The sequence below is a fragment of the Vespula vulgaris genome, chromosome 5 (genome assembly GCF_905475345.1).
Source record: "Vespula vulgaris chromosome 5, iyVesVulg1.1, whole genome shotgun sequence".
Classification (NCBI taxonomy): Eukaryota; Metazoa; Arthropoda; class Insecta; order Hymenoptera; family Vespidae; genus Vespula; species Vespula vulgaris.
The window spans coordinates 512,045-528,334 of record NC_066590.1 but is presented as its reverse complement, the minus strand read 5'-3'; the positions used below and the strand labels follow the sequence as shown (position 1 = coordinate 528,334).

General features: G+C 40.3%; 2 protein-coding genes across 18 annotated transcripts in view; one reads left to right on the top strand and one right to left on the bottom strand.

Moving 5' to 3' along the window:
* LOC127063894 (C-type lectin 37Db-like) overlaps positions 1–4,045 on the top strand; it is a 70,540-nt gene extending 66,495 nt beyond the window's left edge. For all 8 annotated transcript variants that reach the window (XM_050994185.1, XM_050994187.1, XM_050994188.1 and 5 more), the window contains one exon: positions 114–4,045. In XM_050994185.1, the coding sequence (XP_050850142.1) occupies positions 114–231 (118 nt within the window). In that variant the 3' untranslated portion in view covers positions 232–4,045. The remainder of the gene's footprint in view (positions 1–113) is intronic.
* The window catches only part of LOC127063881 (glutamate receptor ionotropic, NMDA 2B), a 64,272-nt gene continuing 51,796 nt past the window's right edge, over positions 3,815–16,290 (bottom strand). For 5 of the 10 annotated variants that reach the window (XM_050994151.1, XM_050994155.1, XM_050994159.1 and 2 more), the window contains 11 exons: positions 14,609–14,756; positions 14,327–14,510; positions 14,023–14,162; positions 13,521–13,633; positions 13,163–13,447; positions 12,772–12,953; positions 12,474–12,709; positions 12,176–12,369; positions 10,129–10,245; positions 9,106–9,207; positions 3,815–8,961 (listed from right to left, as the gene is read on the bottom strand). In XM_050994151.1, coding sequence (XP_050850108.1) covers positions 8,904–8,961; positions 9,106–9,207; positions 10,129–10,245; positions 12,176–12,369; positions 12,474–12,709; positions 12,772–12,953; positions 13,163–13,447; positions 13,521–13,633; positions 14,023–14,162; positions 14,327–14,510; positions 14,609–14,756 — 1,759 coding nt within the window. In that variant the 3' untranslated portion in view covers positions 3,815–8,903. Of the gene's footprint in view, positions 8,962–9,105; positions 9,208–10,128; positions 10,584–12,175; positions 12,370–12,473; positions 12,710–12,771; positions 12,954–13,162; positions 13,448–13,520; positions 13,634–14,022; positions 14,163–14,326; positions 14,511–14,608; positions 14,757–16,290 lie in introns of those variants that run through there. The other 5 variants (XM_050994152.1, XM_050994157.1, XM_050994153.1 and 2 more) reach the window with 4 other exon arrangements.

Sequence of the window (16,290 nt, the reverse complement as noted above, 5' to 3'; positions counted from 1 at the left end):
TTAAAAGTCGCTGAAAGAATATTTTTCCTCGGCGAAACCACGAGAGGAATATTTGCTCTCTCTCTCTCTCTCTCTCTCATTTCTCTCTTGATTCTTTTTTCCTTTCTTTACAGATACGAAAACGGCGAGGAGGAACACTGTTTGGAATTGTGGAATAGGGACGGTAAAGGGTTAAAATGGAACGACAGCCCTTGCAGCTTCGAAACTTTCTTCGTCTGTGAAGTACAGTGACGGGGGGGGGGGAGAGGGGGAGGGAGAGAAAGGGAGAGGGTCGTCGTAACACGAGCGATACTTACACCCTCGTCCCTATACACGGATACATATATATGCGCGCACACACATAGACACATCTAAAGGGTAAGAAGGACGAGTACGACAGACGTCCAAAGAGAAAGAGCAAGAAGTCCGTCAGGCAATTTTCAAACCTCGTTCGAGCCAACCCAGTGCCAAAGGTTTTCCCACGAATGTAACCCTTCATCGATCACTTTGGTTCGTTTACGCTTACGCGCCGCATTCGGGTGGAAGGAGCAGGAGGAGGAGGATAAGGGGATGGATCGGAGTTGTTGGCTACTGGAATCGAAGAGAACGTACGGAGAAGAAAAGAGTTTCCGAATTGACCGAAAAAACAAAAAAAAAAAAGAAAGAAAGGAGTATTTTATCGTCGACGTCACGCAGGAAAGTTTTTACCGTGTATTTCTGTGTGTGCACCGATCTATGCGCGTGTGATCTATGTGCGTGCAACTCGTTGTTTTTTCTCTTCTTTTTTCTTCCTGCTTCTTTTCCTTTCTTCTTTTTCTTCTTTTTTTCTTTCTTTTTTTTTTTTTCTTTTAATGTTAAAACGACACGTAACGTTATTTTATTGACTCTACTTCTCGTTTGAAGGGACAGCAAAGGGACATTACCACGCGTCCTCTGTTGAATTAAGAGAGAGAGGAAGAAGAAACTGGTGGTACGCGCGCGCCTACGTGCGCGCGATCGTGCCCGCTCGTCGTTTGATGTTTTAACGAATTATAGAGTTATAATTAAAGAGATTAATTTAAGCCAGGGAACATAGTTTCCTGGACATAAAGCGATACACGTCTACACGATATTATATTATTACACGACTTTTAGATATCCTGCATACCGCTTTTTCCTATTGTTTTTAATTAATTACCGAATTAGTTAATTAACGAGAGATGTTTGAAAGGATAGATGGTTGTTCTTTCAGGAAGAGAACGCGCTAGGAAGCGTTATATGTACATATTAAATAGAAACGTACGAATGGATAGAGATACTTGGTTGAAAAAGCGTTGCTTTTGCCTTTCACCTTATCCAAGTTGTAACACGTATGTATGTACGTATGCATGGCGCATAGACGGATACATACGTGTGTGGTATATATAGACGAGTTCGTTCGATGTAGCAAATAAAATCCAGATGTAATGACAAAACAATAATGGCCGCTTTGAAAGCCCGAATTTTAGCCGGCTCTCGCGGTCCACGAACGAGTTGGAAAAAATATTACGCGAGTAACGTTATTCTATATTTTCAGAGCGTACTAACGAACGAGATGGAAAGAGAAAGAGAGCGTGGGAAGCCGAACGAGTTGGCGAATAAAATACAAGGCGAGCTCCTGCAAATGCATGCTCGTTGTATTTTCATAGAAGCACGAGTTGTAAATTAAAGGATCGCTCTATAAGCTCCGACTGAAAGAATAACAGTTCTCTTTTTCCTTTTCTTTTTTTTTTTCTTTATTTTATTATTTATTTATCTCTATTCTTTTTAACTCGATTTCGAAAATTTTCGAGCATTCTCTTCTACTTTTTTAATCATTGCGCGATGTTATCCATCGATGCTCAAAAAAATGAACGGAACGCGATCGTATCTAATTGGAGAAGTTGGCCGATTCTCTTCGTTTTTTGCTCGTCTCGTCCTCCATCTCGTTCTCTCTCTCTCTCTCTCTCTCTCTCTCTCTAGCATCTCTCTCGTACTTTGGCTTGGGTAAGAAAGCCGAAACGTCGGAAAAGTTGGAGAAAAAGAACAGCGGGAGGAAGAAACGTAACGAAATTTGGCGCGCGGTAAAAATGGAAACACGAAAACGAGTTTGGATGTTACGTCGACGCGAGGAAAGTCTTCTGTCCCTCCGTCGCGTTTGTTACTTCCCCTCTCGACGACCGGATTGACAGAACCAATTAGTGGTTCTGTCGATTTTTCGCTCTTCCACGAGACAATGCACTAGGGAGAGGCAGCGAACCGAAGAGAGGGAGAGAGAAAAAGAAAAGGAAAAAAGAGTTCGATATTAACGAGAGTTCCGTTCTCCGTTCGTCTGTTTTGCAAACGTTGCCAGATTTTTCCAAAAGTCCTCTTAATGATTCTCTCGATAATAATAATAACAATAATTTTTCGTCGCCTTCGCTACGGCGATTCGGTAAATTTTCTTTATTACGCAATAAACGCGAGGTTATTAAAGATACAGGTGCACTTTCATAGGACTCGTAAAGTATATCAAAAACAGAGAGAAGCCGGAACGTGGAGTTTACTCTTCTTTATACTCGCGCGATTCTACTGCAATTCGAGAGGCACGAAATCTTTCGCATGTGTCGTCTGCCGACTTTTTCCCTCTCTCTCTCTCTCTCTCTCTCATCAAATTACTACGAGGTTCCACGTTGAATACCGCGACGCGAAGGAAAGAAAATTCAAGTCTCCCTAGACATTTTCTCCTGATGTGCACTTAAAAAGATTTAACAGGATCGTACGGACGCGTCTGTTTAACCTAGATTAATCCTTTCGTTCCGCTTGAGATAGTCGAACAAACGACCCGTCGATCACTCTCTTCTCGCACAGATTATACGACGTTTCCGCGACGTTTAAGACAAACGAAAAGTTCTTTGTCTCTATCTCTCTCTAACTCTTTATCTCTATTTTCTTTCTTCAACGTTCCAACACCGATATCGTAACTTTTTATTACGTTGGAAGAAAAATCGAGAGAGGAAATGCAAAGCTTTGTTTTTTATCGTTCTATCGTTTGAAAAAACATCTTCGTAAGAAGTAGAGAGGGAGAGAGAGAGAGAGTGGGGCCTTTGATAGACAGCACATCGAACGTAATAACGCGACACGGTCGAAACGTCTTCCATTATTAACCATCCCAGCGTAATTGCTATTGCAATTGGAAATTTGAATTAGTGCCGGTACGATATACAGGTCCATTAGTCCGCTATTAAGAATGTAAGAGACATCTGGGATATTGCGTTGATAAGGTAACACCAGCAGCTAGCTTTGTTCGTCGATAAGGGAAGCTGGAAATTCGTTACAAACGAAAATCGATAAGGTCGTGCGACCGTTGATAAGGCCGTTTCTCAGAAAAATCGTTGTAGAATCGATCGATTAGTCGCGCGAAAATTAATAGATTCGCGTTCCTTTCGATTATAGTCGGAAAAAAAGGAGACGACGCTGTAGGTATACAAAACAACAATGTTTTATTTGAAACAACATATAATTACGTGCCATGTATGTTCCTTATTAAGCCTTTATCGTTCGCACATTCCGCGAAAGTGCATCGATCAACGGAGTACGTATGTAGAAATAATATATTTTCGTACGAGTCACTATCTTTCTTTCGTAGTCCAATTTACGTCCTCTCTTCTTTTTCTTTCCCTCTTCGTTTTCGTCTTCGTCCTCTTCGTCTTCTTCTTTTCCTTTTTCTTTTTCTTTTTCTTTCTCTTCCAAGTCGATTCGAAAAGCGATCCACGATAATTAACGATACCTTACACCTATCATTTGATATCAACGATCCTTTTATTGTTTCTTAACAAACGACGGTCTTTAAGCTTACTTTTCTCGGCGATCCTTTTTTTTTTTCTTTTGAATCGGGAATGGAGGAAAAGGTGGGTGGGAAAACATCCATTGGGGATAGTCGACGATGTTCCCTGACTTTTCCTTTTTCTTTTTTCTTTTTTCTTTTTTCTTTTTTTAGCAGTCGCGCTATTCTAATACATTCCTAGGGTTTCTCTCATTCTTTTAGTCTTTCTATGTCATCATCGGCTCGATAAAAAGAAGAAGCAGACGACGAGGACGAAAAGTTATCGGTCGGAAGATAGCTCCCGTGTTTTATATTTTTTACGTTTTTCTTTTCTTTCCCCTCTTTTTTTTTCTTTTTGTCTTCTTCGTAATTTCTCCTTTCTCGTTCATTTATGTACAAGTTAGACACACATTCGCACACATACGCACACGTACACATAGACACACATACGCGCGGCACACACACGCGCACACACACACACACATACGAGATATAGATTTTTTGTTACACATATTCATACGATATCTCTCTAAATCGCGAATGTCACAGCAACGTTTAGTTGGCACAAAGTCTCGAGTTTACTACACGACGATTCCTCGTTTAAGGTGACGCGAGTTGCGGTACTCTGTAATCTTTATTTTTTACCCATTTGTAGAATGTATATGTAATGTATGTATATGTATATATATATATATCATATTTATAATATTGACACATATGGATTTACATATAACATATAAGAAATGTCGAATAGAGTAAGATCAAACAAGGACAAAGACACGCTCTAGTGGGACAGAGGAAAGACGAATAGAAAGCCACGACTCTTTTATTGGAAAAATGATGTATCTTCGTAGTCGCGAGAAAAATAGAGACACAGAAAGAGACGGAGAGAAAGAGAGAGAGAGAGAGGGAGAGCGACCCGTTCCGGTTTCTTCGTTGTATCGTATCGATTCTCGCGCCATGTTTTATTTTTTTTATTTTTCACGCGTAAAATACAAAGGACAACGTCGAGCGGTAATAAATCAATCTGAGAACAATTTCACTGGACGAATGAACGATCGCGTTGATATGACTTCTTTCTTCTTCTTCGAATTCTCAATAAAATTTCCATCGATCACATTGTAATATTTCATGGAACGTTGGATAGGTGTCACGATTGGAAGAGTCGTCTTTTGGCCGTAACTGGAATAAGAAGAGGATCAATCGGAAAATCTTTTTCTGCAGAGGAAGGAAGGAAGAAAGAAAGAAAGAAAGAAAGAAAAAAGAGAGGGAGAGAGATAGAGATTGACAGATTCCTCGAGGATTCCTATCGTTTACGACGTAGATACGATTACGTACGCGTAAGCGAGATGCGATCAAGGCCAGGTATTTTAACAAGTTTTTAACGAACGATCGCTGTTTTGACAAGTGCGCGCACCTATCTTGCCCTTCCAATTTTTAGGATCGATATCGCTTATCAGGTGAGTGCGTGTGTTCTACGATGGACGAGAGAAAATACATGTACATTAAAAGGTAAGCGAAGAAAAATTAGATCAGTATGGATAAGCAGAACGATTCGATTTGGGTGGATAGATCGATCCATCGATCGATGGGTAGAAAGTGACTCGATTGTGTGTTGCACGTATGCGTGCGTGCGTGTGTGTGTGTGTGTGTGTGTGTGCACGTGCGTGGGTGTCGTTTTCTCTTGGCAGAAAAAATTAGGCAGTGTCTAAGAGAGTTCGTCCTAAAATCGATCGATCGATCGATCCTCGCGAGCGAGAGGAAGAAGGATTAAGAGGAGAAGTACAAAGAAACGATGGTGTTTCGGGGTAAAAAGTGCGCGGGCGCGTTTTCGTCTATGCGTATATATGTATGAGTGTGTCCGTGATTATTTTTATGTCAACGTTTCCGGCTCTCAGCGTGTAGTTTCCTTCCTATTATATTTTTCTTAAACTTACGGGGTAATTAGCGTAGCTTTATAGTTTAGACTTTAGAGACGGCTTATTTCGTACTCCGCGACGACGAGATAATTTATCGCGCGATCGAGTTTCCTCGCTTAACAACGTAACACTTCCTTTTATCTTTAACAATAACAGTAACAACGTGTTCTAAGATTGTTATCTGGGATAGGTCTTAGGCGCCAACCTCCCATCCGCGCGCACTTTTAATTTATTTTAGTTTAATTCGCTATATTTTATTCCTTCCTTTTTATTTTTTCTCTCTTTCAATCATATTTATTCGTATCGTATATATACCTAATCTAAAAATCCGGAGAGCTTAGCTTCGACGGTCGACGTCGCCGCTGCTTTCTTTCTCGTTTCTTTCGAGAAGGAAAATCGTAGAAAATTATTGTTAACGTTTCCCATTCGTTTCCGCTTCCGCTTTGGGTTCGCGGGGCGCATTCGATCCGAGGATCAGCGACGTCGAACGCGAGAGGCGTCTCTTTGCCGGCAATTATGCAACGCTTGGAAAGTAGAAAAACCTAGTGAAAGCGCCTTGGAAATATTCAAGTCTCCGTTGCGTCGTGTGGAACGCGACGATCGCACTTTATTTTTTCCCTAACGAAACGTCCCGTTGATTAAGCCGTCGCCGTTCCCATCTCCTTTTTATTTCAAACGGTGTTGCCCGTTTCGTGAATTTTTCTTTTCTTTTTGTTTTGTTTTTTCTCCCTTCCCCCCAACTCGAATCATCCATTCGAACTTTCATTTTTATTCCTCGTTTTATATCGACGCGGCAGCTTTCATCTCACGGGACGTTTTATTTTGACAGCATACACGTAAATCCCACTTTTTTTTTTTTTTTTTATTTACGATCATTAATTACGTACGCGTACGTCTTGTATATGTATATAGTCATCGTTTGCAAAAATGTTCGGAGCGTCAGGACGTCGAAGCGAATTCTACTTATGGCTCTTTGATATGGTCTAAAAAATATGACGATCTTTTACAAATTATATCTCGAAATTGGTATCTCAGGCACAAAATTACGCGTTAGAAAATATTTCCTCTCGTCGGGGTTATTATTCGTCGAACGATCTCTATTCTCTTCTATCTCTTAATTCCTTTTACACGTCTACGTTGTCGTACGAAAACTCTGCCATCTTGTTATTTTTCTTTTTTTATTTTTTCTTTTTTTTAGTCTTTCTGGACAATTTTCAAATATTCGTCAAACGACGCCTGACGCTCCACGATAAGGTAGAAACCTCTCTTCTTTACTATTTCTTTTATATTATACATTACATGTTTTTTGTTTTCGACTTTACATATCGTTCGTCGTTACACATATATATGTGCGTGTGCATTGTGTGTGTGTGTAGCATATTATTTTTTTCGTCGAGCATTACGTCCTCAAAGTAAGGTTTTTTTAGAATATCTCATTGTTGTCCACGGTACGTCTTTAATTTGTTGCTCTTTTTTCTCTTTTACGTGGAAATAACCTATGTAGCGTGAATACGCACATATATGTATATTCTTATATGTATAATAATTATATCGATGCGCGTACAATGTAACGTTAACCGACAAACATGTTTTTTTTTCTTTTTCATCTTTTTTTCTTTTTTTTTTCTTTTCTTTTTTTTTATTATTATTTTACTCGCAGATATCCGATCTAAATCTCGTAGGATAGACACAGATTTGCTTCTTCTCTGGGATTAGCTATTCCTTTTTTTGTTCATTGGGTCACGTTCATACAACCTCGTCGTATTTTTCTTTGTACGTGAATTGTGTGTATGTATATATATATATGTATGTATGTATGTTGTATGTCGTATGTATGTATGTATGTATGTACGTTTTATTTTCTTTTTCTTTTATGTATTTACGTGTCATGTGTGCGGTGGTGGTCGGTCACGAGTTTATACAAAGTTTAAAACAGTCCTTCTTAAAAATGAGAAGAACTCGATAACTAACTATTGCATTGTTGGTGCCCGATTGTGTTTTGCCCTAATAATAATATTAATTAATTTTAGTTCCCTACACAACATTAAATAGCTCGGTATCATCCTCGTGGTAATAGCTCTCTCTTAATGCTTTGCCCACCACACGAAAGGACATTGAAAATCGAAGAATAATTTCGTTGCGCTTTTACAATATGCTTTTTCTTTTGTATCTATTTTTTCTTTTTCTCTTTTTCTCGTAGTACGCATTTTCTTTTTCTTTTTTTTTCTTTTCTTTTCCTATCTCTTTCGTTTGTTCGTCTTTTCTTTCTCCTCTCATTCGCTCGTAATCAAAACCCGTTGTGCAAAGGGCTACCGTTCGTACGATTTGTAGGCACAAATTGAATTTAGAAAGGACCGAGGAAAAAGTCGCGTACGTTTAACGCTACGTTACAGAATGTGTGTACTTTTATACATATATATATATATATATATATATATATATATATATATATATATTGTTTCTTTCCCATTTTTCTTTCACATATTTTACTCGTGGATCTCGCAATTTACTCTCGCTGCTTTTCCTCTTTTTTTCAACCTCTTCATTTTTTCGTGGAAATTCCTTCTCCGTGTGGGAGAGACAGAGAGAGAGAGAGAGAGAGAGAGAGAGAGAGAGAGAAAGAGAGGAAGAGATAGAGAAAAAGGATACGGAAGGAGACTTAATAGTAAGGAAAAATATTAGATATTATATATAATATATATGATGCAGAGAGAGAAAAAGAGAGAGAGAAAAAGAGAGGCAGAGAAAGTGAGAAAGAATGAGAGGTTAAAGATGGACCTCCGTCATCGTTCTTAATTAACGTCGATCGTTCTTAACAGACGAGTCGATTAGTCGTCGAACGTTGCCAAAGATCATCGTCATTGTCATTCTCTTTTTCATAGTCGTCTTTCTCTCGTTGATTAAGCAAAAAACGTTGTAAAATTCAGGCTCCTTCTTTTAGAGAAGGATCGGGATGCTTGAAATCGTTCGTTCGTAGCGTCGTATCGCGTCGTCGATAAAATATCCTTTAGGAGAGACGAAAGAACTCGTCGTCCGTGATTCCAAAAGGGCAAGGAAGCCAATTCGATGCTCGTGGATTCGACGGAATATTTTTGTTCTTTTTTTTTCTTTTTTCTTTTTTCATCGGGAGAATAAGTGTCTCTCGGTTGCTTGCTTCTTAGCTTCTTTTAACGTCTGGGCGATGAAGGCCGATCTTCTTACGATCACAGAACTGTTTCCATTTCTGCAATTTCCGTTCTTACCCCTTCTGTGGCCGGAATTCTAAAAAAAAAGAAAAAAAAACGGGAAGAATAAAAGAAGACAGAGAAAAACGGGAGGACATAAAAGCGAAATGAGAACGATTAAATTTAATGAAAAAGTTTAGTAAAAAATAGAAAGTAATAGAAAAAGGTATTGTTGACCAACCTGTAAATCTCCGTCGGTAAAAAGGTTTCCGCGTATTCGGTGCTTACAACGTGGTTAGTGCTCATGTCTCTCGGCCTGGCAACCTCGACCGCGTCGATGAATCTGTTTGCGAGAAAAAAGATGACAAAATTGAGGACGATCGTCGAACGAGATCTTGGACGTACTTTTCCTTTTGTTTTGTTTTGTTTTTTTTTTTTTCTTACTTTCTTCCCGCAGTCCGTTTTTGGCACGCACGCACACACGCATACACATACGCAAATTGCACGCTCCAACGAGCGACGATACATTTTTGATCCATTTGGCGAATAAACGAAACGGAACGGATCTCTTCTAAACGTCGATTCGTTATTACTCTCTCCGATTTCGAATTTTTCACTTTTAACTGGCATGCCTCATGCTTTCGAGCACATCGAAGTGTAAAGTATGTGTAGTTTAAAGTACGAAGAGACGAATAAATATGTATGTGTGATGGTCGTGTGTGTATGTGTGTGTGCATGTGTACATATATGTATATATGTGTATATATGAGATAAAATTCGAATGCGTATACTCACAAGATCTAATCTACAAGCAAAGCGGCTAATCTATGATCGAGCTTCTTTTTTTTCCTCGCTTACGATCTGCACGCGTCGGTCGAGTCTCGGAGGACGTTGGGATCGGAACACGGATTTTCTCAAAAAAATACGCAGCCTTTTTTCTTTCGATAGCATTCGTCGAACGTTCGAAGAAAAGATATACCCCGCGATCGTGTTCGCAACGCACGTCCGAGACTCGTCGTCGTCGGTAACGTAGGAACTGTCCTTATGGATCTTCGGTTTTGCGATAAAAGCAGTGATCGCGAGAGAAGAAAAAATGATGGAAAAAAGAAAAAAAAAATAGTTCGCGGAGCGTTCCTACGTCACTTTACGTCCTTAGGTTTATTTTTTTTTTCATTCCGATCTCTTTTTCTTTTCTTTCTTTCTTTTTTTTTTCAATGTTTTAGATTGTTGCATTTTTCTTTTTTTTTGGTCATAGCTGACTTACGAATCGAAGTATGGCGGTAGCGGATGCGGCGCTTCGACCGTCAATGGTTCCGGATGTCGATGCCGGTCCGAACTTTGAAAGCATCCTCGCAACCAGGCCAGACTTCCGGTTTTCCTCCTTTAAAAAAGCCGACGTGCCAGGATATGTGCCAGGATATTGCGCCAGATCTCTTTTCATCATCATCAGTGAAATAGATCGCATCTCCTCGTCGATTCCTTTTCAATATCTTTGACTATCGTCTTGCGATACCGCGTTAAATTTGACTCGATAAAAGTTTTCCTCGCCAATCCGAACCAGATTCATGCGAGATAAGTTCGTACGCGTTCTCGATCGTCCTTATCGTTTGCCGACTTATCAAACTTCTCTCTCCGTCCCTATCTTCGTTCGTTCGTTCGTTCGTTCGTTCTATATCGGTCCTTCAAAGAATATTTCAATCGCGAATTCTCTCTTTCGATCTAGAAAACGAAAAATACAGACGCGAGAAAAGAAGCGATTCGACGGCCAACACGGATAATCTCGATTCTTTTTGAAAACTATCCGCGTAAGAAAAGTTTTCAAATCGCAAGTAGAAAAGTTTTTCCTTTCCATTATATTTCGCACTACCGTTTACCGCCATTCCTCCCATCGTCCCTCAAAGAACTCTTTTTCCGTTTTCAAGCTGACTCCTTTTCTATCTCGTAAACCTTCGTTGTTTCATCGATTGCATCGAACTCGATACTCGAATTCTATTAGTTTTCGCGAAAGTAAAAAAAGTATTTGGGCTGACACGCAGCGATGCGTTTATCCGTCGAACCGTGATCGATGAAATTCGACGAAGAAGATCGCGTCTTTCGAGATAGTCGTTTTAAAAAGTTAATGCTACGATTCGCCCGCTGTCTTTTATTTATTTATTGTTTTTCTTTCTTTTTCTTTTCTGTTTTTTGTGAATATTTTTTTTTTCCTTTAGGCTGACAGAAAACTTTTCTTATTACTTCCCGAGTAAGATCTTTAAAGTTACACGTTTCTTTATGTATTTGGATAAAAACGTGCGTGAGTAAGTATATACGTACGTAAATACTTCAAGAAAATCGGAGATATTGGAAAAGACGCGCGTGCATGCTGGTGCGAGCAAAGTATTGAGCAGAATAGTGAGACGAGAGTGAAATATATAAATATATATATATGTATATATTTTCTTTTTAATCGTTCTTTTTTCTTTTAACTCTCGAACTAGAAACAATGTGGAAATCAATTTTTACTGTGAGAGATTACATGCGTAGATGATAAATAATATACGGGGATTAAATTTTGCTTTACGTTTAAATATGTACGGATAGAGAGAATTGGTTCGAAGAATTGAAAGTGAATAGAAAAAGCATTAAGAGCAAAGACTCGATGTACTGTCGATAGATAAAAAGCCTTCAAATATCATTCTACAAAAAAATATATATATATATACGGTATATTAGAAAGCAAAGAAAACTGACGAAAGAAGAGAAAAGTAAAAGGAGAAAAGTAAACGTCGATCGACCTTTCTATCGCGTACGTATGGAGTCTAAGTAGATAGATTATACAGGGAAAGGTAGGAAGCATTAAAATCCAAAGGGGAAAAAGGGATACGATTTGGACGAGGATAAAGAGAGAAAGGTCAACCGATCGTCGATTGAAAGAAGGAATTTTGCGGGATTCGACAACGAAAGCTTTTGTCCGAAGTGCGATCGGAAAAGGAGCTTCCTGAACCATAACCAAGCAGGGCCGGAAAGGGTTGGATAGCAAAGAGAGATAGATGAGAAGGGATAGAAAGAGAGAGAGAGAGAGAGAGATGGATCGAAGCGGAACGAAGCATAGCAAAGATCTACTCTCGACTCGTTCGTTGGAGAAGTCCTTGCTTGATCGCAATGCAAATACTCGATACGGGTAACTGCCGAGTGGATTTTCCTTCTTAGGATAGACGGAGTAAGATAGAAGTAAAGATAGAAGTAGATAGATTGATAGAGAGAGAGAGAGAGAGAGAGAGAGAGAGAGAATCGAGTTAGGTACAACTAGGTGGTAGCAACGTAAGACGTACTTGGTCTGACTGGGCTTTATTCCATGGGCCTCGAGATCCTTCTCGAGTTGTCGTATCCTGATCCTGGCCATGTCCAACTCGTGCTTCACTTTCCATAAGTGAGTGTCGCAAATTGGATCTCTGCATCTGTGATGTCTCAGTATGTCCTGTGCCTCGTAGACCGCGCCGCGAAAGGTCAAAGATTTTCCCATGCTCTTCGAAGTAAAGTTCGTCTCGGTTAAGTTCGTTCTCTTTCTTTCTCTTACACGCGCGCACACGTCGATAAAATATAAGTAGGTTTAGAAGAAGAAGAGATTACCAAGCTGAAAAGAGCGCAGCATCCACCGCCATCGCTCTTGGCCAAGTGCTGCCTCACGTATTTGAAATAGAGATGTTCGAGGAGAAGGAAGACGGCTGCGAGGAGAATTCCCATCATTAACAATAGGAATGCGCTTAAAAATTGTTCGAGAGCCAGAGGGTCGCTACTTTTCTGAACCTCTTTTCCCGGTTTACAAGTGCCCGTCATCCAAAAGCGTCTCAAACGCTCGAGATCACCTGTTGTCGTCGATCACACATGTAGAGTCATTGGGAAAATTATAGTTTAGAAACGTCCTTACCGTTGTCTCGATAATCGAGCAAACGTTTGTTGAACATTTGCAAATATTTGGAATTTCTGGAAAAGGCCAAGCCGTATCCCGTCATGGCGTACCAGGATCCAACCGTGAGCAATCTGCAATCTTCGTCCTGAGCCACCAAATAGTCGAGGACGGTTCCGTCGTATATGAATGCGTCCATTTCGCTGCGCGACAAAAAGTTGTTCGACATTTTTCAGATATTCAATAGGAAGATAACGAAGGACGAAAAAGTTTCGCGAAAGTTTGACGCTTCTTTTTCGGTAAACTCGCGTACGAATTTGTGATTTCTTTTTTCTTTCTTTTTTTGTTTATCTTTTCCCATACAAGAAAGTCTCGAGAACGTCGAAAACTTTGGTAGATGGTTTGAACTCACCCGCTAATGACAGCCTCGATTCCCTCCGCCACGCTGCTCTTGTTAAAGCTCTTCATGTAAGCGTGCATATCCTTAAAGTATTTAGCCAGTGTGCTGTCGGTATGACTCCAAGGTATGGTGCCAAATTTGAACATGGGCTTGTGCGACCACGGTTTGGCCAGTCGATAATCGTCGACACCGGAGAACTCGTGAAACTCCTCCCTCGTTATCATGAAGGCAGCCAAGTTGGCAGTGTAAATGGCGAGGAAGACCACGGCGAATAACGCCCAAACGTTCGTCATGAATCTGTTTGCGTAATTGCGTTCATTTCATCGGTCGAACGACCGAAGGGATTTCGATTATTTGTAGTTTCACGAACCTGGCTGTAAATCCTCTCGGAGAATCGATATGGACGGCTGCTTGGAACAGTACCGCCCAGACCAACCAGTAAGTGCGGCAAAACGAAAAGCGATGATTCGGCGATGGATTTTTCTACACGTCGGAAAGACGAAAGAGAGAATCTTTCATTCGTGCGAATTTGCTTCGCATGGTCGAGCGAGAGAGACGGCAAGCGTTAAAAGAGGCATATCTGTTCCGACTATCAGCGTTTACAGTAACGATAATACAAATAATAATAACAATTATTATAATAATAGGAGTGGTGTATCGTGGACATGCAAAAAGAAACGAGGACGTTATACGCAGTAGTTGCACACACAGGTCGATTCTAAGTCGATTAGAGTTAGACGAGACGGGCGCTGTGCGAGAGGACGGCTTTGAAACATAGAGAGAGAGAGAGAGAGAAAGTTCGTGCGAAGGGGTGGAGACAAAAAATATGTACAATAATAATAAGAACGATAAGAAGCAAAAATTAAAGGTACCAGTTTCTGCGGAGCGACCGAAGGCTTTACCTTCATGTCGAAACCGGACGGTGACAACCATTCGAAAAAGAGTATCATTACCGTCGCGGTGTGGATCGCGACGATTCCCACCAACATCCAGGAAGCCGTGTCGAATGGCTCTGAAAGTATACGTTTCTTTTTCTTTCTTCTCTTCTTCTTCTTGAAATCACGATTACGAAGAGAAAGAGATGTAACGTTTGTGCTCTACCGTACGTATAATTACAGATCGGTAGATTGCGCTGTTAAAAACGAAGGAAAGTATTGCGAATCGAGATGAACTCACCCAGGAAAGCTGTGGGTGATATTATTCCAGTTCGTTTCGCAACAACGATGGCTATTCCGGTTTCCATGTAAGGAACGGTAAAGTCCACGACTGCCTCTCTTTCGGAATTTATCATCAAGGACGTCATTACCATGTCGGTCTTCCGGTTAACCAAATCCGCTATAAGACCATTCCACTTCCCGTTCTAAAGGAATAGAAAGTGGTCGAAAAGGAAAAATTGAAAAGGGAATTATCTCGTGGTCGACGCCGTCAAGGTTGATCTCTGCTTTTAAAATTCGTTACCTCGAGCGTACCCCACTTCCCGTCCTCCACCCTAGCCAACTCGTACGTGAAGCCTATTTCCTCGGAAAATTTTTGAAGTAGATCGATGCAAAATCCGCTGCAGCATTGATAAAAACTTCCGTTTTTTTGAGCCGACTGAATGTCCATCCTGTAACCAGCCAAATTCATCCCGATATCAAGGTGCGAACGCACGTTAATTTACTTTGCAAAATTTATAAATCGATATTTCCTCGTTTAACGTCAATCTTTATAATCTTGCTTGTATTTGTAAAATCAGCGGTCGCTCGTAAATCGACAAAAAATGATCGTTTCGCGAGAGATACCGTTCGCTCGTTACGTATCGATAACGAAATTCACGCATAACTTTATCGCAAACGAAATGATTTCGTTAAAAATGATTCGTTTCGAACGATTCTTTTCGACGACGAACTTTAAAGGAAAATAATGAGAGTTATTGAGTATCTAACGGGCAATTAACGACAGAATTTATCTTTCGTTCTTTAAAGTTATTGGCAACTTTGTTTGTTCAATTGATATAGAAACTACTACTCTCTCGAGTAAAAGGTTGAAAATAGAAAAACGAGAAAAAGTTAGTCGCTCGTAAATAATTTGTTGCAAAGCGCTTAACGAATCTCGCTATATCCGTGTGCATACATAAGTAGGTAGTTACTTATAAGTAAAGTAGCAGAAGCCATTACTCGTAGTAAAACGCGTGATAACGTGGAAGAAAAGTATACGGCAGTCGTATTTTAAAAGGATGATGGGAGAAGGGAGAGAGGAAAAAGGAGCGATTTAAAGCTTACATTTGCATCGGTAGTATCGCTCGAATTACACGGACCCATTGGCGAAATACAGGCCGTAACCAAGATAGACGCGTAAAGATCCATAGCGACGCTTATTGCCGCTCGTAGAACGTTCATAAATAAAAAGGAAATGCTCGAATGCGAGAAAAATGTGCCATTTTACTAAATGTTGAAAACTTATATCGGGTCGCGGAATAAATCTCGCACGCGATCACGCGCGGTGTATTCTAGGAGAGGGAGGGAGAGGAAAGTAAAAATTAATTCGTTAATAAGTCGAGCGTACTGAAACATCGAGGAAGAACCCAGTTTCAACGGTAACACCTGTATAATTCGATTAATTCGCTTAATTATGAGATACCGTTTGCGACCGAGTACTTTAATTTCATAGTCATCGATAACAATCCGTCGTAAAAGGAATATTTATATCGCGCGTTTTTCTCTTTCTCTTTCAACCGGTGGATTCGCGACGCGGACGGTTAAATCGGTTGAGGATTTTCCGAAAATGCATTCTATTCCGCGCAGATAAGGCAAGCTTTCGCTTTGTCGTTCCGGCACGTTAACGGCATAAACGAAAAGAGAAGAGAAATAGAAAGGAAAAGTACGGATAAAGGTTTTGGTTTGTAGGTTAATGTACGAGGATGATGCCAGCTAACGCGTTTGGGGAACCTTCTCTGCCATGCGGATTACTCGCTTGGGGTTGCGTCCCCTAACTTAGAGGACGACCGTTGATTCCCTTGGGATACCGCTTATTTCGAAAAGCTAAGAAGGAAAGAGCGGAGAGAAAATAAAAACGTTCGCTCAACCTTCCCGTCATTTTTCTTCTTCATTCGAGACGAAAAAATGTTGAAAAAAACGTCGCTTCGACGTTCGATTTTCTTT